Below are 22,661 nucleotides of genomic sequence, written 5' to 3'. Positions count from 1 at the left end.
GAGTGGCTGGGGAAACCCAGCCAGAGGGATGGGGTATTAATAATAATCATAATTAATAGTAATAATAATGCTGCTTAGGTGCCTAAAGCATAAGGCTATATTGCTATTCACTATATTACAGCCCCTCTTCTACAATAAATACCCAAATCAGCTTACAGAATAAGAAAGAAGCTGAATACGTAAATTCATGAGTATGAGCAGCAAAATAATATGTTCTTGACTTAATATTTCTATTCCACTTTTCCAGCAACAAATGCTGGGGTCAGATTGGTTCACGATATTTAAAAACAGCAAGCATTGCAATCCTTATGCCATCAAACACAAGAACATATAAATAACGCAGCAAATTCGTCAAAATGATTGATGCAATTCAATAAAGTCATCGTAATTCAATATATCAGCAGATTTTCAAAATCGTTCATCAAAATGATCGACACAATTCAATAAAGTAATCGTAATTCAAAATATGAGAAATCATCAAAATGATTAATACAATTAAATAAAGATCGTGATTCAAAATAGCAGACAGCAGAAATCATTCATCAAATATGATCAATACAATTCAATAAAGTCACTGTGATTCAAGATACCATCAGACGATATCAGAAATCATCAAAATGATCGATATAATTGAATAAAGTCATCGCAATTCAAAATATCAGAATGAGCTGCTGAGCACCAGCCCAGGGGCAGAGGACATCTTCTGTCTGTCTTAATCTCAGATTATCCTCAGGTTTTAGAGTGATGTCCGTCCATTCTGGATTCAGCACAACTGCCACAAAAATCCCCCAAACTTTGGACGGCCCAAATCCTTCAGGATGTGCTCATCCGCAGAGGCATCCCAGGTGGCTACCAGTGTGGTGTAGTGGTTAGAGTTGTGGATTTGTATCCAGGAGACCTGGGTTCGAATCCTCACTAGGCCGTGAAGTGTCTCAGCCTGATCCTACCTCACAGGGTTATTGTGGGAATTAAATGAGGGGACGAACAGCCAAGTTGCTCTCTCCCCATCAAAGCAAGAGCTGTTTGACAGGGCGAGGGTCTCCCTGGGGAGGTGGTCTTGGGCGCTTGAACTGAGATTCCTGCATTGTGGGGGGGGGGGTTGGACTAGATGACCCAGGGGTCCCTTCCAACTCTGAAATCCTAGGATTCTGCGTTCTGCTTTGCCATCTTTGCGTTCTCCTCCCTTCCTACACCCTCCCTGCAGGGCAGGGCAGGATGAGCTGAGGGGGGGAGGGAGGGAGGGAGGCGGCAATCAATTTCTCTTTCCCTCTCCAGCCTCGCTCCCACACTTGCGCCTCGAGGTCTGCCTGGCGACCGATGCCGCCATCTGCGCGCAGATTTCCGATTGGCGGAATATTTCCCCTTGGCCAATCCCGGCTCGCTCTGCTGCTGGTTCCGCGGGCGGGGCAGAGAGCGGGTCTCAGAGTCGGAGGGAGAAGGACGTCGCTGGAGTAAGAGGAGGAAAAGGGCGCTTCGTTTTGGGGGGAGATGGGGGTCCTCCTCCTCTGGCCCCCCCTGATCCTGGGGGCGGCTGCCCACCTGCTGCTGCTCCTGGACTGCGCAGGTAAGGACTGTGGGGAAATAAATAAATGCAAAGAATATTATGAAAATGGAATTGTTTTTAGTTTTTTCTTGTTGTTTTTGTATTTTTGTATTTTTCTTTTCTTTTTTTTCCTATGTAAAAATCCTAATAAAAATATTATATATATATATATATATATATATAAAGGACTGTGGGGTCTGGGGCGGGGGGACAAAATAATTTCCACTAAGCCCTTTTTTTTGGCGGGGGGGGGGGGGGGAAACACGACTCTGTGTGAATTGCATTTCCTGGGCACTGAAAGGGCGATCGGGGAGTTTCTTCTCCGAAGCGGAGCCGGATCCCTTCCCAGACATCTGTTTCCCAGACTTGGGGCTTGTTTTGTATGCCGCCCGGGGCAGGGGCCGCTTCACTCCTTGGCTCGGGGCTCAAGCAAAGAACAAAACAAAGCTTGAAGGTGTTGGCAGGATTAATGGGGGGGAAAGTGACTCGCCTGCCCCCCCCCCCCGCAGCTTCGTGTTGACTCTGGTGTGTGTGTTTGTGAGTGTGTGAGAGAGATAACAGATACAGAGTCTTCCCTCTTCTATTTTTACCTTCCCTCTTCTAATCTAACCCTCAGCCGCTCTTAAAAACTCAGCTCAAAACTCTGGCGACCAGCCTGGAGGTGGGAGCTGGACGCGTGTAGAGCTGACTTCATTGCGGGGGAAACGTCTGAATAAGGGGTCCCCACCCGCAATTCCCAGTGTTGTTTTGTTCAGGAGTTCCCTTTCACAGCCACATTCATAATCAGGTTCTCCTGCTTTACAGTTTGTTAAATATTCGGAAAAAGTCAGATGCCCAAGGCACTATAACTTCCTCAACTAAGTTTATTCAACATTTGTCAGTGACAACAGCTCACACGTAGGAACACGAGAACTAAAACTGACTGGACAACACAATAATAAACGCCAGCATGAAGTGACTGTTGAACCGCCGACCTTCTGATTGGCAAGTCCTAGGCTCTGTGGTTTAACCCACAGCGCCACCCACGTTCCTGCTTTACAATTGTAAACCCCCCCCCCCAAAGAAAACCCTTTCCTGTTGCCGGTCAAAAATGTCGTTTTTGTAAATTATGCAGGGGGCTTCTCTGTGCCGTTTGTACAGCCCCTTGCACTAAGTTTTGTACAGGTCAAGTTGTTTAGGACGAAGGGCACAAAAAACTCCTGAGAGAGAAGTGGGGGCCTCCACCCTACAGCCCGGTTCCCCTTGAATATCCCCTCCTTTTAGATTCTCCCTCACCCCCCAAAAAATTCAAAAATAATTCAAAACAGCTGGAGCCTCTTCCTGGCTTCTGGGGCTCCTAGACATGAATCTCCCTTGCTCAGAATATTCCTGCTCCCTCAGCCCAACAATCCACGGGCTCTGCGTACTATTCAAGGATTTAACACTATTAAATTCTTAATTCCACATTCTTGATTGCTGCCTTTGGTGTTTTTCTCCTTTTGGGGTTGCCACTCATGTTCTCTGTTTAGCTAAAAAAAAATGTATAGCATACTCTTACCTGGAACCATTAAAAAGAGCAATAATTCAGGATGAGCATATCAAGGGTGTAAAGCACAACAAAGATAATTACAAAATTGTATTATTTGCGGATGATATCCTTTTTTTTATTACAAAACCAGAAGACACAATTCCAAAAATTATGGAGAAAATAAAAACCTTTGGCAGAATATTGGGATATTCTATAAATTGGACAAAATCAGAGATTTTACCAATTGGGCCAAGGGCTACATTGTATAGAAACCATCAATTTTGGATGTGCAAAGACTTCATTAAATACTTGGATATAATGATTTCATCAGATATAGACCAAATTGTAAAATTAAATTTGAATCAAATTATGAGATTTCTTTTGATATTGAGAGGTGGGGACCTCTAGACCTCTCCCTTTGGGGAAAGGTTAATGTCCTCAAAATGAATGTTGTTCCAAAGCTTTCATACATTCTTAGAAGATTACCAATACATATTCCCAAATTTTACTTCCAAAAAATAAATCAATATATAGATCGTGCCTGTGGGGTAAAAAGCCACAAAAAATATCACTATATAAAATGCAACTTCCAACTAAGGAAGGCGGCTTTGGGCTCCCAAATCTGGAACTGTATCACTGGGCTTACCTGCTGAGTAAGACTAATGATTGGAGAGCTAGCAGGAATCCCAATTGGGCTACTCTCAAATAAAGTTTCTTTGAACCTCTTGTAGGGTGGACTAAACTTGGCTCCAGTTTTATGAAAAAAATTGGATGAATATAAATAAAAATAATAAGGATGACCCCTATCAGCATGAGAAATTAACAATATGGGCCAACCCAAAATTAAAAATTGAAAATCAAGTAATAATTTGGCAAAATTGGATGAAAAAAGGTATTTTGACATTGAATCAATTAATTGATGAAAATTAAAATTTGTGGAATATAAAACTTTGCAAGTAAAGTATGGATTAACCAGTGAAACACAGTGGCAATACATCCAATTGAAACATATGTCGGAAAGGCAGTTTGGCCCTGACGCTATAGCAGCATCGGAAACACCCTTGCTAGTACAAGATTTAATCTCTACAACAAAAACAAAAAACTTGTACACTTGCACTATATAAAACCCTACTCAACAGGAAGAAATATGATTTAGAATATGATAGACAAAAATGGAGTGAAGAGTTAGGGGTACAGATAACTAATGATATATGGGAGTCAAGTATAAAATCAACAGAAATAGCCTCTATGGATCTAAGACTAAGACTTACTCAACAGAAAATAATGTTCAGAGTCCACTGGACTCCAGCAAAACTATACAGTACCAGAAGTGTTATGTGCTGAAATTCTCACCCCGTCCACTAGGAGTATCGTGTATATAGTTTTCACTCAGGTCCACATCAGTTGGTAATTTAGGCGGGAAACCCTGGGTTGTTGTTGTTGTTACAATGTTGACAGCCGGCTGCCTATAAAAGCAGGCCGGCTGAGCTGCTTGCTGTTCAGTTCAGTTCCAGCTTACTTATAAAGAACCACTTGGATAAATCTCTGTGTCATCTGCTTTGTCAACCCACTACTTAATACTGGCGACGAAGGTGGGATCGGATGGACATCAGAGCACAGCCAGATTCGGACACTCACTGAGCTGACACACTGAACAAAATCACAGAGCAGAACCAATTCAGAGCTGACCGTTCTGGCTAGAGCACTGTGCTCCATCCATCGCCTCCATGTCGGCATCGGAACCATGGCTTCACTCATGCCTCTACCGCCGTTTGCCCCAGCCTCTGAATCATGGGAAGGCGCTCCGTGTGACAGGGAGATTGACACCGGGTCTGCCTTGTCCGTCGTATCCTGGAGCACCATCAAAAGACTCATGCCCAAGCTGTCCAAGAGGCAACTTGACCCACACCGCATACATTTGAGAGAGTAGCAGGGGAACGACATGCCCGTGGTAGGCGTCGGCCGGTTCCGGGTCGCTTTCAAGAATTTTTCAGGCCTGCTTCGACTGGTGGTGGTCGAAGGTCAGCGGCCAAGCCTCCTAGGGCTAGACTGGTTTGATGCCCTTGGCCTGGAAGTCACCGGCATCAACTGCATCTCTAATGCAGAGACTGAGGGTCTGGTCAAAGACTTTGCTGAGGTTTTTGATGGCACTTTGGGCCAATATACTGGTACGCCCATCTCCTTTAGCCTTGTCGCAAGTTGCCACCATCAAGCTAAAGCCACGGTGGGTTCCGTTCGCTCTCAAAGCTAAGGTGGACAAACAACTTGACAAGCTGGTTGCGCAAGGCGTTTTGGAGCCAATTGGCCATGCCAAGTGGCAAACCCTCATTGTCACGCCTGTCAAGCCAGACGGGTCGGTGAGAATATGCGCAGACTACAAGTGCATCAACAAGGCGCTTTAGCAGTACACTTACCCGGTTCCTGTCGTCCACCACCTGCTGCATTCCCTGGGTGATGGCAAGGTCTTCGCTAAGCTGGACCTTGCCCAAGCCTATCAACAACTGCCCATCAATGACGCCACCGCTGAAGCTCAGATGATCGTCACCCACCGAGGGGCCCTGAAAATTGATGGGCCACGCCAACGCTCTCAGTCGTTGCCCTCTTCCAGCTCTTGTGGAAGACCTGGCTCCTGCTTCATCGCTTCTCCTAATTGAGGACCTCCCAGCAGCGCCAGTATCGGCCGCCAATGTAGTCTCCGCATCTGCCCAGGACCGCACCATCAAACTTGTACTCAACTGGGTGTGGAGGGGGTGGCCGGAAGGGTCTTTCGCACCAGAGTTCCAGCCGTTTGCAATCAGACAGAAGAAGAAGAAAAAGAAGAAGAGTTTGGATTTGATATCCCGCCTTTCACTCCCTTTAAGGAGTCTCAAAGCGGCTAACATTCTCCTTTCCCTTCCTCCCCCACAACAAACACTCTGTGACTGGCCCAAGGTCACCCAGCAGCTGCATGTGGAGGAGCGGAGACGCGAACCCGGTTACCCAGATTACGTGACTACCGCTCTTAACCACTACACCACACAGCACGAGCTCTCGGCTCAGCGCGGCTGCCTACCGTGGGGAGACTGAGTCGTGGTTCCCCAAAGACTCCGCTCTTCCCCCCTTAGCACTGTGCCCCCCCACCTTCCGCCATGGAAATGCCCCATCTCTCACTGAACTCAACTCGGCTTCTCCCCATCCAGGGGTGTGTGTGTGTGTGTCTGTGTTTTCTCATGGCTGCAGAACCAGTGTGGTTGCCTCCTGGGCAGGCCAACTCTGGATATGATGCTGAAGGCTCTGCTCAGCTCCCTGCCTCACCTCCCCTCCTCAAGTCTTTGTTAGTTGTTACTGTGGAGACTCATTAGGCCCCCTGGTGGCCAGAGCTGGTACAGCCTGTGGGAAAGTGATCCCTTTGGGGGATAAGGTTCTTCCTTTGCCACGCTCTGCCCCCCTTCCTGTGTTCGATCTCGTGAAGGGGCAAGTGGGGGGAAAGGGGATGTGGGGCCATATGTTGAGACCTGACCCCAAAGTTGCATTTGCCCTCCTGCCCCTGCTATCCCTGTGGGGCCTTCTTTCTCAAGTGGGGAACCCACTCTGTGGGTGAAAGCTCAGACCATTGAAAGATTGCAACACTGAACCATTTAAGCACCAATTATCAAAACATTATCCAGGAAGGATCCTGGGAATCACAGGCCAATTAACTTGACACCTATCCCTGGAAAACTGGTGGAAACTGCCAACCTGAATGCCTTTAACTTGAATGAGTTCAGTTTCAGGCTGTTGACAGCTGGCCTGCTGGAATCACACCAATTATATATGCAGAAGGCAAAGAGCTCTTTTTCTGCAAGGTTTTCCCTGTACCAAAAGAGCTTTGAAGCTCTCTGCCTTGCATAACAGACTCTGGCAGGGAGGGAATTATGGGGCTGCAGCTGTCTTGGGGGGCCCTCTCTGTGGGTCTCATCCTGTACCCTAGAAAAGATTACGAGCACCATGGAGCCTCGGCTCTTTCCTCATGCGCAAAGGAGGCACACAGCCCCCTTGGTACACATTCACTGTGACTTGGGAAGAGGGTGAAGGAGTGTGGGGAGTGAGCAGAAACAGCAAAATCTGCTGATGGACGTCCACAAAAGTGGTTTGCTTCTGATGGGGATCTGCTGTGGAGACTCATTAGGCCCCCTGGTGGCCAGAGCTCTGTCCCCCTTCCTGTGTTCGATCTTGTGAAGGGGCAAGTGGGGGGAAAGGGGATGTGGGGCCACATGTTGAGACCTGACCCCAGAGTTGCTTTTGCCCTCCTGCCCCTGCTATCCCTGTGGGGCCTTCTTTCTCAAGTGGGGAACCCGCTCTGTGGGTGGCAGCTCAGACCATTGAAAGATTGCAACATTGAACCATTGAAACACTGATTCCGAAAAGGGGATCCAGGAAGGATCTCAGAAATCACAGGCCAATTAACTTTACATCTCCCTGGAAAACTGGTGGAAAGTGCAGGAAACTAGCAACTGGAATGCATTTAACTGGAATGATTTCAACTGTATGCTGGAATCACACCAATTATATGTGCAGAAGGCAGAGAGCTCTTTTTGTGCAAGGTTTTCCCAGTACTGAAAGAGCTTTGAAGCTCTCTGCCTTGCATAACAGACTCTGGCAGGTTCTCTCAGGATCTTGTGGGGCTCTCCTGAGTTCCCAGGAGATCTTTCCAAAGCCGCCCAGAGCCCAGGAAGCAAGACCCAGGTCAGACCTGTTCAGTGCATGGCTCCAGAAGGTCAGGGTGTGGGGCAGCTCCAAGGGAGTGGCTTCACTAGGCCCGTTTCTGCAGATATGAGCCATCCCAGTCAGGGCAGACAACTCTGAGCTACCTGGACCAGTGGTCTGACCCAGGAGGAGGCAGCTTGCTCTTCTCCCAATATATGGATGTTGCTTCATCTGGTCTCCCCTCCATCCACTTCCCAGACCTGAGCCTGCTTAGCTTCCGTTTGGTGCCTGCATCCTGAGCCTTCAGACCATGTTGTGGGAGCTCTCATCAGCCTGGCGCTTGCAAGTGGGGGGCAATTCCTGCCCCCTTGGCAAAAGGAAGGGGCTGGCCTCTGTCTCCCCACACGGAGCCTCAGCAGAGACATGCAGGGATTTAGTGCTGCCTGGCAGAGCTTTTTCTTGCCCTCTGCTCCATGGGCGATTGTTGTTGTTATTTGTATGTTTATGATTCTTAGGCTCCCTCTGCTCTGCCTCCTCTGTGTTTAAGGGCAGGTCTACAAACTCCCCCAAACCCTGCTGAACTTTGGATCTCCTGATTTAGGGCTGCTGCCTGTGATACAGCAGGATTAGGCCGCTGCCTTCATCTGCCGGACCCCTAACTCTCTGCCCCCTTTTCTCTTCCTTTCCAGGCTCCACTTCTCACTCCCTGCGCTACTTCTACACAGGCGTGTCTGAGCCTGGCCAGGGGCTGCCCCAGTTCATTGCTGTGGGGTACGTGGATGACCAGCAAATTGATCAGTATGACAGTGACACCAAGGAGTATCTGCCTCGCGTCCCCTGGATAAGGAAGGTGGAAAAGGAGGATCCTCAGTACTGGAACAGGGAGACTCAGGTAGCTCAGGGCAATGAGCTGTCATTCAGGGTGAGTCTGCAGACTCTGCAGAATCGCTACAACCAGAGCGGAGGTGAGTGGAAGACAGGAGAGGAACAGAGTCACACCTCTCCCCCCCCCCCCAATATCATTCCCTCCAGGGGCCAGAAATGCAGGGAGGGGTCTGCTGGGAGGAAAGGAAATGGAGGGTGGGGGTCTCCACCAGGGCAGAGGCATCTCCCCTTCCCTTAATGAAGGTCTTAATGGGTGGGGTGGGGGGGACGGAAAATGAGACTTGGAGGGCAGAGACACCCCCCCCCCCAGTATGCAGTTTTGGAGCAGAACTTCAGAAGTGGGAGCCTCTGCTGGGTCTGGAGGGAGATCTCTCTATGATTTTGCACCTTCACCTTCCAGGCTTCTCCACTTCCTCACTTCCTAAGCAGGCTCCCTGCTTCAGGACTTTACCCCTAACAGCAGCACAACACCTTTCACAGCACTTGCCCCCTACACACGTGTAACACCCAGAGAGGGTGCTTCAAGAGTCCTGTTTGTTCGCTGAAATGCAGTCTTGGAGGAGTTGGCAAGATCCAGAGGAGCAGAGCTGGGGGGGAAGAGGGACAGACTGTGACCTCTGACCCTGCAAGGGATGCTCCTGTTGGACAGGAGGGGAAACCCCACCCCTCCCCTGCCTCCAGGGAGTTGGGAGAATCCACTAGGAATTGGGGGGGGGGGGGAGAGACAGTGTGAGGCGATGAGAGAGGGTGGGGGGGCAATTAAAGGGGGGCTTGTAGTGTTTCCCTCAGTGAACGTGTTATGCGGATGAGCCTTCAGAAAGATACAATGCTGGTTGATTTTTCTCCCCTCTGACTGCTGCCTCTTCCCTGAGTCTGAGGGAAATAAATCCTTTTTCCTGGGCTCTCTTGCTGATGGGGGAGGGGCTGCTCTGACCCCCCCTGACCTCCTGGACCTCTTTTGGTCCTTCCAGGGATCCACACCCTCCAGCACATGTACGGCTGTGAGCTGAGGTCAGACGGGCGCAAAGGAGGGTATTTGCAGTACAGCTATGATGGGAGAGACTTCATCGCCTTCGACAAGAAGACCCTCACCTGGACGGCAGCTGATACGGGGGCCCAAGTGACCAAGAGGAATTGGGATCCTGACAAGGCCCGGAACGAGTTCCTGAAAGCCTACCTGGAGGAGGCTTGCATTGAGTGGCTGCAGAGATACCTGGACTATGGGAAGGAGACTCTGCTGAGGACAGGTGAGAGGGGGGACAGTGGGGTGGCGAAGGGTGGCAGTGGGGCAGTTTCCCTACATATTCCCCTCCCCCCCCCCCTTAACAATCTTCCTTTCTGGACCAAACAGCAAACACTTTTCTTGGGGGGGGGGGCGGCAGAAAGAAGTTTGGAGGAGAAAAGGGGTCACTTCAGAGTATGATTGGGAGATGCTTAAAATCAGCCCCCCCCCCATGCCCCTTTGGCTAGAATAAGGGATGGCAAAAGACAAATAGGGGGTGGGGCAGAAAGTAACAGCAGGGAAGGGGCCAGGAAAGCAAAATGCATTTTAAATTCAGTAAAAAAAGAAAATTGAAATGGACAGATTTGAGGCGGGATACAGAAAAACATTCTGCTTTTACACTTGGGTAGGGGCAAGTGGGGCAGATTGATGCAGAAAAATTCAATCTCATATTTTATGTACCAAAATGAGTCAACTAATTAAAAAATTGCTTTATGCATGGCATAACTAATCAATATTATAATAGCAATCAAAAGAACCATTAAAGTTAGAAGAGAATATAATGACTTGAGTAAAAAATGGGTTTTGTATCATTCTGCTCCACCTACGGGGCACTTTGATACAAAGCGCAAATTGTATGAGAATGGTAATTACTTACAAAAATTTAATGAAAAAAACAACGTTTAATCAGACCATAATCAGCCCTACAATTTGTTACTTAAAAATCTAAATTACGTATCAAAACTAAGTGTTTCACACATATCATAGACTTTATGGCAGGTTTTCTTCAAAACATATGTTCATCTTTCCTCAAACACCTATCCATTAAAAAAAAAACTTGGGAAAAACTTTAAAAAGTATAAGAACTCACATTAGGTAGTCAAAAAATAGTAATTTAAACAAAATGCTTATAAAAAATAAAATATTTCCTTAACGTTTAGCTTCTATTGCACATTAATGGAAGCTAAACGTTAAGGAAATATGTTATTTTTTATAAGCATTTTGTTTAAATTACTATTTTTTGACTACCTAATGTGAACACTCTATATCCACTGAAGTCTAAAGAAAAAGTATAAAGAGATGATGTTTGAGTTGTGCCCTTTGAGAAATTTGGTTTTGGCAGCTGCAAAACAGCATCTTTGAAATCAATGCTTGCCTTATCTTCTACAATGGGGAAGACAAACATACAAGATGCTGGATATTTCCTGAGAAATGACATTTGATAATCGGTCATATTATATTTAGAAATGACTTTGGCCATGTAGTAAACAACAGGTTTTTTTCTTTTCAAATTTCATGAGTAGGAAATCAGTTTAGAGATTTCATGCAAACTTGTATACTGGGGCACTATTGTACACTAGCGGGGCACTTTTATACGTATCAATGTGTCCTGTGCCTTGGTGTATCAAAGTGCCCCAACGAACCTTTACAGAAAACTAACAATTCATAAAACCACTGAACTTATTTAAAAATCATATATAATCCTGATTACTGAGTGGGATAATTTACCTTTTGTATTTTTAAATCTTAACTAAACGACGAAAAACAGCATTGGAACACTTTTACATTTCACGTAATATTTTAGTTGGCCGCCCTAAAAACACACCTACTCCCGTCAAATGCCAATGGTGAACTGGCAGGCCGCACGGTCGCAACTGTCATACTCACACATGTATAAACACGTTTTAGTGATGTCACGACACGAATAATGTTTCTCGATATTGAAATATTGTTGGTGTATCAATGTGCCCCGCCTCCCCCTACATACCTATAGGGAAAGTCTTTAAAACACATTGGATTCAAGGGCGATTGGGTTTGCCAAATTCTCCCCGTACGCCCACCCCCTTCCCACCCTCTTTTTGGTTTTTACAATATTTTTTTCCAAGTGCGTAAATCTGTATGTGCTGAAGTTAAATGTGCGTAAGTTGCTGGCTTACTGGGCCTCCTGGTCTGCCCTTTCCACTCCAGGGGAGGCTGCCGGGGAGAAGGGAGATGGGCCCTTTCCAACCTCAAGGGACCCTTTCAGGGCAGGCGGGAGAACTAGAAAGGAGCTCTGTCTATTCCTGGGCTGTTGGCTTTGCTCACTAACTATTGGGCTGAAAAGTCCCGGAGAACAGAGAGCAGCGAGTCCAGCATTTCTTCCCCCTCAAGAGAGGAACCAGGATCAGCCTCAGCTGCCCTCAGTTCATGACTTGCAACTTGGAAGGATCTGAATGAATCCCGCCATTGGGGACCTGGTGAAATTTGCCCCTCAGCCTAGAGGCGGCTTCCTGGGACAATCTTGGAGCCACAAGTTGTGTTAAAGCTTTTTAAGATGATAAAGTAATTTGTACCCAGTCCTCCCTCCCAAAGGAGTCTGCTTTGGCAAACGAAGGATAAAACATCTACAAACAGTTCCAGCATAGACACTGACTGGGGAAGATGCCAAGGCAGGTTGAAGAAATCCCATTTATACTCAGTTCTTTTTAATTTCTGGAGATGTGAGGAGATTCTGACTAGGTTGCCCCTTGGGTCCCTACTCCTCTGCTCTTAAAAAATACAGGATTCCTCCAGGCTCCCGTTGTGGATGTCTCTCTGTTAACCCCAATGCGGCCCTTTTTGCAGAGGCTCCGGTGGTGAAGGTGACCAGGAAGGCAGACTATGACGGCCTGGAGACCCTCGTTTGCCAAGTCCACGGCTTCTACCCCAAGGAGATTGAGGCCAACTGGGTGAAGGACGGGGAGGTCTGGCAGGAGGGCACCCTCCGAGGATTGGTCGCCCCCAACTCGGACGGGACCTACTATCTCTTCCTCAGTGTCCAGATCGACCCCGAGGAGAGGGAGCGCTTCCGGTGCCGCGTGGAGCATGACAGCCTGGAGAAGCCTCTGGACGTGGCCTGGGAGAAGGAGTCTGGTGAGAGACAGACAGACAGGAGGGGAAGGGGTGGGCTCTGGGAGGGGGGGATTTCCACCCAACTCCTCCCTTCAGCAGCAGCACAGCTCAGATGGGGAACCCCAGTTGGATCCTGTCTATGTCTCTGGAGGGAAGCAGCTGAATCGGAATCTGTAGATTTCGACAGAGATGCAGCCTTTTCTGGCAAGTGTCTCATTCGCCTTGAACGCAAATTGGATGTCGTAGGTAAAAACTGGCCTACACCTTTTGGCCTTTAAGCCTAAGTAGTTGTGATGTCAAAGAATGTGGGCACATATTTTACTACTTCAGAATCAAATGTGTCAGCACAGTATGTGGAATAAAACTTTGTTATGGCATCCCTCTGTGGAAAGAGACCCCCCCCCCATTCCAATTTCATTTCTGTAGGTACTTGTGGGGACCTTGGGAGGAGATGAGGGTTGTTTGGGGGGCACTTTTGGTTGTCCTCCCTCCTTGGGACCTCCTTGCATTTCACAAGCTCTGGTGTTAGGGTTGCCATATTTTGAAGAGCAAAAAAGAGGACACATTTGCCGACTTCTACTTTTAACTTCGAGTTTGTATGACGACTCTCATTTTAAATACCTCTATTATTTGTAGGCTATAGAGGCTGCGATATATTGCTAGTAGCAATGTTCTTAACTTTTAAAAACAAAATAGCAATATTGTTATTTATTTATTTGCTTGCTTGCTTGTTTGCTTGCTTTAATTAATTATCCTCTATTTAAAACCTGGACATTTTGCTTTATTTTAAAAATCTGTCTCGACAGACATTTTAAGTCTGAAAAGGGAGGGCATGTTTAGGAAAAACTGGACGTATGGCAACCCTACACAAGATGCTTTTTCCTAAGGGTTTGTGTCTCCCCTGAAGGCCTGTAATGCTGGGCTCTGGGGGGTCTCAGAGGGGAGGGAATCCCTTCCTCTCAGGGTCCGGACAGAGAAGGCTGAAGCGCCTGAGCAGGAGGAGACCTGCTTTGAAGTCTGGAGTCTGTGATGAAGCCAGTGTCCTTTGTCACTAGAGAGAGGACCCTGGCCTGTCAGGAGGCAGAAAGAGTCCCTGCTTTGCACACGTAAAATCCTCCTGGGCTCATAGCTCAGCACCTCCACTCAGATCTCCTGCTTGAGGCCTTGGGGAGCTGCTGCCGCCAGTCTGAATAAAAATGTCTCTTGTCTCCTTTCAGTCAACCTGGGGCTCATTGTGGGAGCCATTTTGGGTGTCATGGCTGCCATCCTGCTGGTCTCTGGGATCATCGTCTTCATCTGCAGTAAGTAAACCCTGGATGTCTTTGCTGGCTCTCCTGTGTCCTTCTGTCTTGGCCTCCAACTGGGAATGTGCTGGTGGAGCTTCCTGGAAATTGTCGCTGGCATCCCTACAGAGACCCCTCCCCACAAAACACCCTTTGAACCAATAGTAATGCTGGCCATTGTTTGCGCTCACTCTGCTCAGGAAATTCACTTTCCACCTGATGTTTTTATTTTGTGTATTTTGTGCACTTATTTTGTATTTTTTCTGCTTTTGTCTTCACAGAGAAACAGAGCAAGAAAGCAGCCTACGAAAAAACCACAAGTGAGTGACTCCTCCCCTCTCTCTGTCTGACATATTTCCTCCTAATATTGGAGCAGGAACAGGTTACAAACAGACCAAACCAAACCGGGTGGTGGCCTAGTCCTTAAGCCCAAGACCCTGATGGAAAGCTTCAGCCTGTCTGCTCAGCCTGTCTGTGGACAGCAAGGGGTCCCTCAGGGCCAGGAAAAGGCTGCAGAGAGACTGTCGGCTGAGGGAGGGGCTCCAAGAAGGAGCAGGAGGAAGAGCCGAGGGTGCGGGGAGAGAGGGATCTCGGGGGGTTTAATTTACTGGAACCTGAAGCTGGCACCACTGCTCTCCCTCCCCCTTCTGCCTTTCTGCCCTCTTTCTGTCCAAATCACACCCACCCCTGCTCTCCCCCCAGCTTCTACCTTCCTGGCCAGATCGCACCCACCCCCACTCCAGTCCCCCGCTGCCTCCATGCCAGGCTGTGCCCACCTCTCTTTGCCCCCCAGCACCTGCTTCTCCGTCCACTGCTGTTCTTGGGCCCCCTTGCCTCTGGGCTGCCTGTACCTGAACTCTTCTTAGGCCCCTCCCCATATTGAGAGTGATTTGGGATGGGGTCGGAAGGAGGGAGGAGAAGGGCTGGGGGATGGGATCTCCCTCCCTGGGATCCTGACTCCTGTGTTTCCTCCCTTTTGCAGCAAGTGACCAGGGGCCTGACAGCTCCACCAAGGGTAAGTGGGGGTGCAGGTGGGGGCAAAGGGGGGCTCTTGCACAAGGCTCTGTGGGGAACATCCCCAAATGGGGAAAAGCTTCCCCTGTTACCCGCCTTGGGGTTTCCAAGTGTGACATAATCTGGAGTGTCCATTGAGCTGAAAAAAGCTCTTGTGACTCATTCTGTCTGTCCATCTGAGCTCCACAGAGGATCCCCTCCACCTGACAAATGGGTTCTACGCAGGATCTGAATGACAGATTTTGGGGTCTGGAAAAGGATTTCTCCTTCCGTTATTCCCCCAAAGAGTGCAGCTTGGCTCACTTGCTTGAGCTGCCCTCTTCAGGCATTAGCTCTGCAATCCCATTTTGGTGATGCTCCTAGCATCTCTTAGGTCTGACTTGACATGATGAGGGATGGTGGCTTTCCTTGGGAGGCTGGACTAGACGGCCTTTGGGTTCCCACTAGCTCTGTAATGCTGATGCCCCCACACCATGATGTTGGCTTAATTTTGAAACACTCTTGTTTATTTCTCCACAGTTTTGCTGTGAAGTACAGAGGCTCAGAGCTCCTGCTGTCCTTTAATGCTATTTATGATGCTCATTAATCCTGGCTCTCACCCATCCATTCTGACTCCAGCTGTAACTTGAATTTGAGGATAAACATGTTTTTCTGATGGATTTTGGCTAATTTTGCTTTGTAGCTGGTTTTCAGAAATGTGTTTGTGTTCATGAGAAATGTGCCGGATATACACAACTAAAAGCTTTAAAAAGGGGTGGGGAGATTGAGCAGTGATTTTGATGGTTTCTCTTGGTTTTCCCCAATCTTGTGTCACTCACTTTCCATCCAAATTGAAGGAAAGGCAACATTTAAGAACTGCTTTAGGTGTATTATGCGTGAAATAGGCTAAATTGTTACTGCCGACCTGCCTCTTGGGCTGCCCAGCCTTTGGCTAAACGGATGTAATGTCATGGAATGTGCAAAAGCAGCCTAACTGCTCTGGCTGAGTGTTTTTTTTCTTTCTTTTTTTTAAAGATTTTTTTTTTATTTTAACAATTAATAAACAAACAATACAAACAAACAAATACAAAACAAAGAATAAAGACAACACAATCAAACAATATAAAATACAATGTATAAGAAAAGAAAAAGTAAAGAAAAAAGTTAAAAACAATCATTGTGTCTTTGCATTATTTAACATTAACCTGTGTCTGCGACTTCCCCAGACCTTCCCACTCTGTATTCCAGATCTTATATTCTGACAGTAAATTTTTTCCCTCTGGCATATCTAAAATTCAACTTAATCTTAATCTCTTAACATAGTTACATTTCCATTTATCTTAAAAACATTTGTCTTTCTTAATCATAAAATTTTTTGCTAATATTCATTTAAATTTAGTCTGATGTCCTCAAACGTTCTTTATCTTATAATACTTCTGTAGATAATCTTTAAACTTCCTCCAGTCTTCCTTCACCGTCTCTTCTCCCTGGTCTCTGATTCTGCCAGTCATTTCTGCTAATTCCATATAGTCAATAACCTTCATCTGCCATTCTTCCAGTGTGGGTAGTTCTTGCGTCTTCCAGTGCTGCGCGATGAGTACCGTATTTTTCGTCCTATAGGGCGCACCGGCCCATAGGACGCACCTCGTTTTTTGGGGGGGGAAATGAATAAAAAAAATTTATTTCCCCCCCTCAGCTGTGGCTGCCGCCCCAAGCCTTGCGGACACCCGCCAGAAGCAAGGGGAGCCCTCTGGAGGGCTCCCCGTGCTTCGGGCGGGAGGCTGCCGCCCCAAGCCTCGCGCGCTCGGCGGGACCTCCCGTCGGGCGCGCAAGGCTTGCAGACAGGCGCCCGAAGCACGGGGAGTCCTTCGGAGGGCTCCCCGTGCTTCGGGCGGGAGGCTGCCGCCCCAAGCCTCGCGCGCTCAGCGGGACCTCCCGTCGGGCGCGCAAGGCTTGCAGACAGGCGCCCGAAGCACGGGGAGTCCTTCGGAGGGCTCCCCGTGCTTCGGGCGGGAGGCTGCCGCCCCAAGCCTCGCGCGCTCGGCGGGACCTCCCGTCGGGCGCGCAAGGCTTGCAGACAGGCGCCCGAAGCACGGGGAGTCCTTCGGAGGGCTCCCCGTGCTTCGGGCGGGAGGCTGCCGCCCCAAGCCTCGCGCGCTCGGCGGGACCTCCCGTCGGGCGCGCAAGGCTTGCAGACAGGCGCCCGAAGCACGGGGAGTCCTTCGGAGGGCTCCCCGTGCTTCGGGCGGGAGGCTGCCGCCCCAAGCCTCGCGCGCTCGGCGGGACCTCCCGTCGGGCGCGCAAGGCTTGCAGACAGGCGCCCGAAGCACGGGGAGTCCTTCGGAGGGCTCCCCGTGCTTCGGGCGGGAGGCTGCCGCCCCAAGCCTCCCGCACTCGGCGGGACCTCCCGTCGGGCGCGCAAGGCTTGCGGACACGCGCCCGAAGCACGGGGAGTCCTCCGGAGGGCTCCCCGTGCTTCGGGCGGGAGGCTGCCGCCCCAAGCCTCCCGCACTCGGCGGGACCTCCCGTCGGGCGCGCAAGGCTTGCAGACAGGCGCCCGAAGCACGGGGAGTCCTTCGGAGGGCTCCCCGTGCTTCGGGCGGGAGGCTGCCGCCCCAAGCCTCCCGCACTCGGCGGGACCTCCCGTCGGGCGCGCAAGGCTTGCGGACACGCGCCCGAAGCACGGGGAGTCCTCCGGAGGGCTCCCCGTGCTTCGGGCGGGAGGCTGCTGCCCGCAAGCCTTGTGAGCCCATGGGAACTCCCACAGGGCTTGCAAGGCTGGCGTATAGCTTCCTGAAGCCTGGAGAGCGAGAGGGGTCGGTGCGCACCGATGCCTCTCGCTCTCCCGGCTTCAGCGAAAGCCTGCATTCGCCCCATAGGACGCACGCACATTTCCCCTTCATTTTTGGAGGGGAAAAAGTGCGTCCTATGGGGCGAAAAATACGGTATTCTTGCTGCTGTTGTGGCGTACATAAAAAAAGTCCTATCCTTCGCCTGAACCTGTTGATTAACCATGCCCAGGAGAAAGGCTTCTGGGTTCTTTCGAAATGTGTATTTAAACACTTTTTTCAATTCATTATAAATCATCTCCCAGAAGGACTTAATCCTTGGGCACGTCCACCAAAGGTGAAAGAAAGTGCCTTCAGATTCTTTACATTTCCAACATTTATTATCAGGCATATAATAAATTTTTGCTAGCTTGACTGGTGTCATGTACCATCTGTAAATCATTTTCATTATATTCTCTCTTAAGGCATTACATGCCGTAAACTTTATTCCAGTGGTCCATAACCGTTCCCAGTCAGCAAACATTATATTATGACCAACATCTTGTGCCCACTTAATCATTGCTGATTTCACTTCCTCATCCTGTGTATTCCATTTCAGCAGCAAGTTATACATTCTTGACAATATTTTTGTTTTGGGTTCTAACAGTTCTGTTTCCAATTTTGATTTTTCCACCTGGAAGCCAATTTTTCTATCCATTTTAAATGCCTCCATTATTTGATAATAGTGGAGCCAATCTCGGACTTTGCTTTTTAATTTATCAAAACTCTGTAGTTTCAATTTGTCTCCGTCTTGTTCTAAAATTTCCCAATACTTTCGCCAGTTGGCCTCCATATTGAGTTTCTTTAAAGCTTTCGCTTCCATTGGAGACAACCACCTTGGAGTTTTGTTTTCCAAAAGATCCTTGTATCTAATCCACACATTAAACAATGCTTTCCTGACAATGTGAATTTTGAACATTCTATGCACTTTAACCTTGTCGTACCATAAGTATGCATGCCAGCCAAACGCATTGTTAAAACCTTCTAAATCCAGTACATCTGTATTTTCAAGAAGTAGCCATTCTTTCAACCAGCAGAAAGCTGCTGCTTCATAATAAAGTTTTAAGTCCGGCAGGGCAAAGCCCCCTCTTTCCTTTGCATCTGTTAATATTTTAAATTTTATTATTGGCTTTTTGCCCTGTCAGACAAATCTGGATATATCTTTCTGCCACTTCTTGAAACAGTCTGTTTTGTCAATAATCTGCAGTGTCTGGAATAAAAATAACATTCTTGGCTGAGTGTTTTCAATCCACCTTCTGTGTGAGGAAGTGAAGAGGCTGGCAGGGAGGGATGGTTGGCAGGGAGGAGGGATGCTTAGATGCTCAGGAGTTGAAGCTGAAAGAGAGAAGGAACAAAGTGGCCGAAGAGAGAGGCAACTTTCCTACAGGAGATGAGAGGGATTCTTGCTTCAGATTCTGCTGACAGCCAAGGAGGAAGCCAGCAAGGAAAAGAGGCAGGCCAGGAGCTTCATGGTCACAGTTTGGTCTGAAATAAGCAGCCCCTTCTTTTGGGCTGCAGGCCTCCAGTTCATGAGACTTGTTGCCTGGTCCCCACAGCCTTCTAGGAGGGGAGACCCACTGGGAGTGGGGCCACATGAACTCTTCCAAGTAAACTACTTTTGTTGCCTTCAATTTGCCTAATTTTTATCTCACACATTCTTGCTTTTCCACCTGTGGCCCTTGAGGAACATACTCTGCCCATCTGTTGTTCCCACCATATGATTCCCTCCATCTTCCTTCCCTTCTCATAGGCCGGCATTACTTAAGGAGACTCTTTCATAGAAAGAAGAATGCAATAACTCTCTTAAACCTCCAGGGGCTGCAGGACTCTTCTTGCCTAACCCAATGGATTTGCTGCAGCTTACCGTATTTTTCGCCCTACAGAATGCACCGGCCCATAGGATGCACCTAGTTTTTTGGGCGGGAAATCAAGGGAAAAATTTTTATTCCCCCCCCCCCCAGGTTTGCGCAGCCATCCCCAAGCTAGAAGAGGGAGACGGAGCGCTCCGTCTCCCTCTTCTGCCTTCAGGGACAGCCTCTCTAGCCTCCGTGGGGCAGTGGCTTGCCCTGCTGTCCCCCGAGTTTGTGGGGCTGGCGGGGGGGGGGGGGAGAAGCAAGCTTGCTTCTCTCCCCCCGCCAGCCTCCAGATCAGGTCGGGGAATAGCGGGGTGGCGGCGCTCCGCCTCCCCGCTATCCCCTGAGCTTGTGGGGCTCCGCCTCCCCGCTATCCCCCGAGCTTTTGGGCTGCAGGCTGCTGCCCGCAAGTCTTGCGAGCCCGCGGGACCTCCCGCTGGGCTTGCAAGACTTGCGGATAGCTTCCTAAAGCCTGGAGAGCGAGAGGGGTCGGTGCGCATCGACCCCTCTCATTCTCCAGGCTTCAGCGAAAGCCTGCATTCGCCCCATAGGACGCACACACATTTCCTCTTCATTTTTGGAGGGGGAAAAGTGCGTCCTATAGGGCGAAAAATACGGTACTTTGAAGACACTGGATGTACCGTATTTTTCGCCCCATAGGGCGCACCTAGTTTTTTTGGGGGGGAATAAAGAAAAGAAATCCCCCCCCCCAGGCGTGGGGCTGGGGTGGGGGAAGCCCAAGCTTCCCCCGACCCCAACCCCCAGAACAGGCTGCTATCCGCAAGCCTAGGGAGCCTGGCGGGAAGTCGCGCCGGGCTCCCCAGGCTTGCGGATATCTGCCCGAAGCCCGGGGCGTGCTACTCCACGCGCCCCAGGCTTCGGGATGCAGGCAGCTCTCCGCAAGCTGTGGGAGACCGGCGCGACTTCCCGCCAGGCTCCCTAGGCTTGCAGATAGCACCGACCCCTCTCGCTCTCCAGGCTTCAGCGAAAGCCTGCATTCGCGTCATAGGACGCACACACATTTCCCCTTCATTTTTGGAGGGGAAAAAGTGTGTCCTATAGGGCGAAAAATACGGTAATTGTTATTATTTTTTCCTGTTTAAGGAAATTTTTAATGTTTGAAGTTTTACTCTGTTATTAATGGAAACCCAGCCAGATGGGCAGGATATAAATAATAAAATTATAATTATAATTATTATTTTTAATATTCATTTTAATGAAATAAATAAGGGTGCACCCCCTTTTGTCTTTAGTGGTTCTTTCCTTCTTATCACAGGAGTTCCAGAGATTTTGAAGTTCCTGAGAATATTCACAATAATTGGTCTCCCGGTGCAAAGTGACTGAAGAACTAGAGTCCAAAGCGAGATGGGGACAGAATCTGTGTTTTCGCAGGTGTGGGCTTAAGTTGCATGAGGCCAAGAGGGTCTGAAATCAGTGCCCGATGGGGGACCACCTGGATGCTGCTTTTGGTTCCAGGGTGGAAGAAAGGAGGGATGGGGCGAATATAATAAAAGAAATATGTAGAGATCTGATCTGGGGCAGAGTGTGGTGGGAGATGACCAAGGCAGGGTTGCCCCAAAAGTCCACAATCGCAGAAGGAAGTTCTCCCACTGAAATGAGAAGATGCCCAAAATATTTAATTTGTTTTACATTTTTATCCCACTCTTCCTCCCAGGGAGCTCATCAAACACCAAAATATTAAAACAATACCATTTAAAATGAGCTAATCTTTCTCCCTCCACCCTGGATGTAAATCTTCCCTCGCCGCTTCTTCCCTGGTGGGGAGAGGGGTGGCATTTGGGGGCCGGCCTCAGGTGTCAAAACGTATTGGGCTGGCCTTGGCGGGTGAGTTATGCTACGTACAATGGGGCTTCACGGAAAACACAACTTAAGATGATAGTGGAGCACTGCAAAATCGTTTGTGCGTGAACATCTAGGAAACACATGGAGAACTGCAAAACACTCCTAATTATTATTCCTGTACCATTATAATTTTATTGTATAATCTTAGAAGGTTGTAGACTGAGACGGATGTTAACATTTGAGCAGCTCCTCCATCGTTGTGGGGGTGGGTGCCCACCTTGAAAAACGCCTCCGTGGAGAGGGGATCAATTTTTTAAAAAAATTATTTGCATTTTCAAAAACAGGAACAGAGAGCATATTTAACCCCTCTCTCCTTCCCTCGTCCCACTTACAACTTCATACCAAACACAACATGTATACATATACCACATGACTTTCCTTCCACACTTTTCCTGGTTCTTTTGCTTATTCCTTATATCTATTTTCTCTTATCCTGTTCATCAGACCAGCCAGTTCAGTACATTCAAACGTTTTACACTGCCATTCTTCCTGAGTGGGTACTATCCTTGTTCTCCACCTTTGTGCCAATAAAGTTCTATCTGTGGCAGTGGCGCATAGTAATAAACTCTTTTGTTTTGGGGGGACCTCTGTTGTTACCATCCCCAAAAGGAAACTCTCAGGTGTTTTGGGGAAAGTTTTTTTTAGGTATCTTTTAAAATTCATTTTATATAGTTTCCCAATATTCCTTAATTATTTTGGACGACCAACACGTGTGAATAAAAGAACCCTCAATTTCATTACACTTCCAACATATACCTTTTTTTTTCTTCAGACATTTTCGCCATTCTGGTGAGCGTTAAATACCATCTGTGGGCCATTTTCATCATATAATTTTTTATCGCATAACTTGCTGTAAAATTCATATTTTTTTTCCACAACTTTCCCCATAATTCACGATCGATTTTGTGACCCACCTCCTGTGCCCACTTAATCCTGCTAAATTTCACAAATTCCTCTTTCGTTTCCCACTCCAACAGCAGTTTGTACATTTTTGATAATACTTTTATATTTGTGTCTAATAGGTCTTTGGTAAACTGAGACTTTGGTTCCGCAAAGCCATTTTTACTATCTATTTTAAACAATTCATTAATGTGATGTACCTGTAGCTAATTGGTAACCATATTTCTTGATTCCTTGAGATTTCTCAG

At 48.2% G+C, this 22,661-nt stretch overlaps 1 protein-coding gene and 2 long non-coding RNA genes across 13 annotated transcripts in view; 2 read left to right on the top strand and 1 right to left on the bottom strand.

The window, feature by feature from the left end:
• Nucleotides 1-1,373: 1,373 nt before the first annotated feature.
• The window catches only part of LOC310670714 (major histocompatibility complex class I-related gene protein-like), a 118,296-nt gene continuing 97,008 nt past the window's right edge, over nt 1,374-22,661 (top strand). For 2 of the 10 annotated variants that reach the window (XM_083426416.1, XM_083426411.1), the window contains exons 1-2: nt 1,394-1,564; nt 8,405-8,680. In XM_083426416.1, coding sequence (XP_083282542.1) covers nt 1,489-1,564; nt 8,405-8,680 — 352 coding nt within the window. In that variant the 5' untranslated portion in view covers nt 1,394-1,488. Of the gene's footprint in view, nt 1,565-8,404; nt 8,681-9,571; nt 9,848-12,426; nt 12,715-13,910; nt 14,062-14,257; nt 14,321-14,958; nt 14,992-15,509; nt 15,977-19,036; nt 19,429-22,661 lie in introns of those variants that run through there. The other 8 variants (XR_014507613.1, XM_083426415.1, XR_014507612.1 and 5 more) reach the window with 8 other exon arrangements.
• LOC310671010 lies at nt 15,530-20,886 on the bottom strand. Of its 2 annotated transcripts, XR_014507666.1 has the most exons (4): nt 20,426-20,885; nt 20,267-20,371; nt 19,051-19,656; nt 15,530-15,991 (listed from the first exon to the last, which is right to left on the bottom strand). It is a non-coding gene; the product is annotated as an uncharacterized lncRNA (long non-coding RNA). The 2 variants fall into 2 exon arrangements; XR_014507665.1 differs by lacking the exon at nt 15,530-15,991 and having other exon boundaries at nt 19,039-19,656; nt 20,426-20,886.
• Nucleotides 17,774-21,793, top strand: LOC310671209. The gene is made up of 2 exons (XR_014507897.1): nt 17,774-17,914; nt 21,177-21,793. It is a non-coding gene; the product is annotated as an uncharacterized lncRNA (long non-coding RNA).

The sequence above is a fragment of the Podarcis tiliguerta genome, assembly GCF_965153285.1.
Source record: "Podarcis tiliguerta genome assembly, chromosome: 2".
NCBI classification, from domain to species: domain Eukaryota; kingdom Metazoa; phylum Chordata; class Lepidosauria; order Squamata; family Lacertidae; genus Podarcis; species Podarcis tiliguerta.
This window is presented reverse-complemented; position numbering and strand designations above follow the sequence as displayed.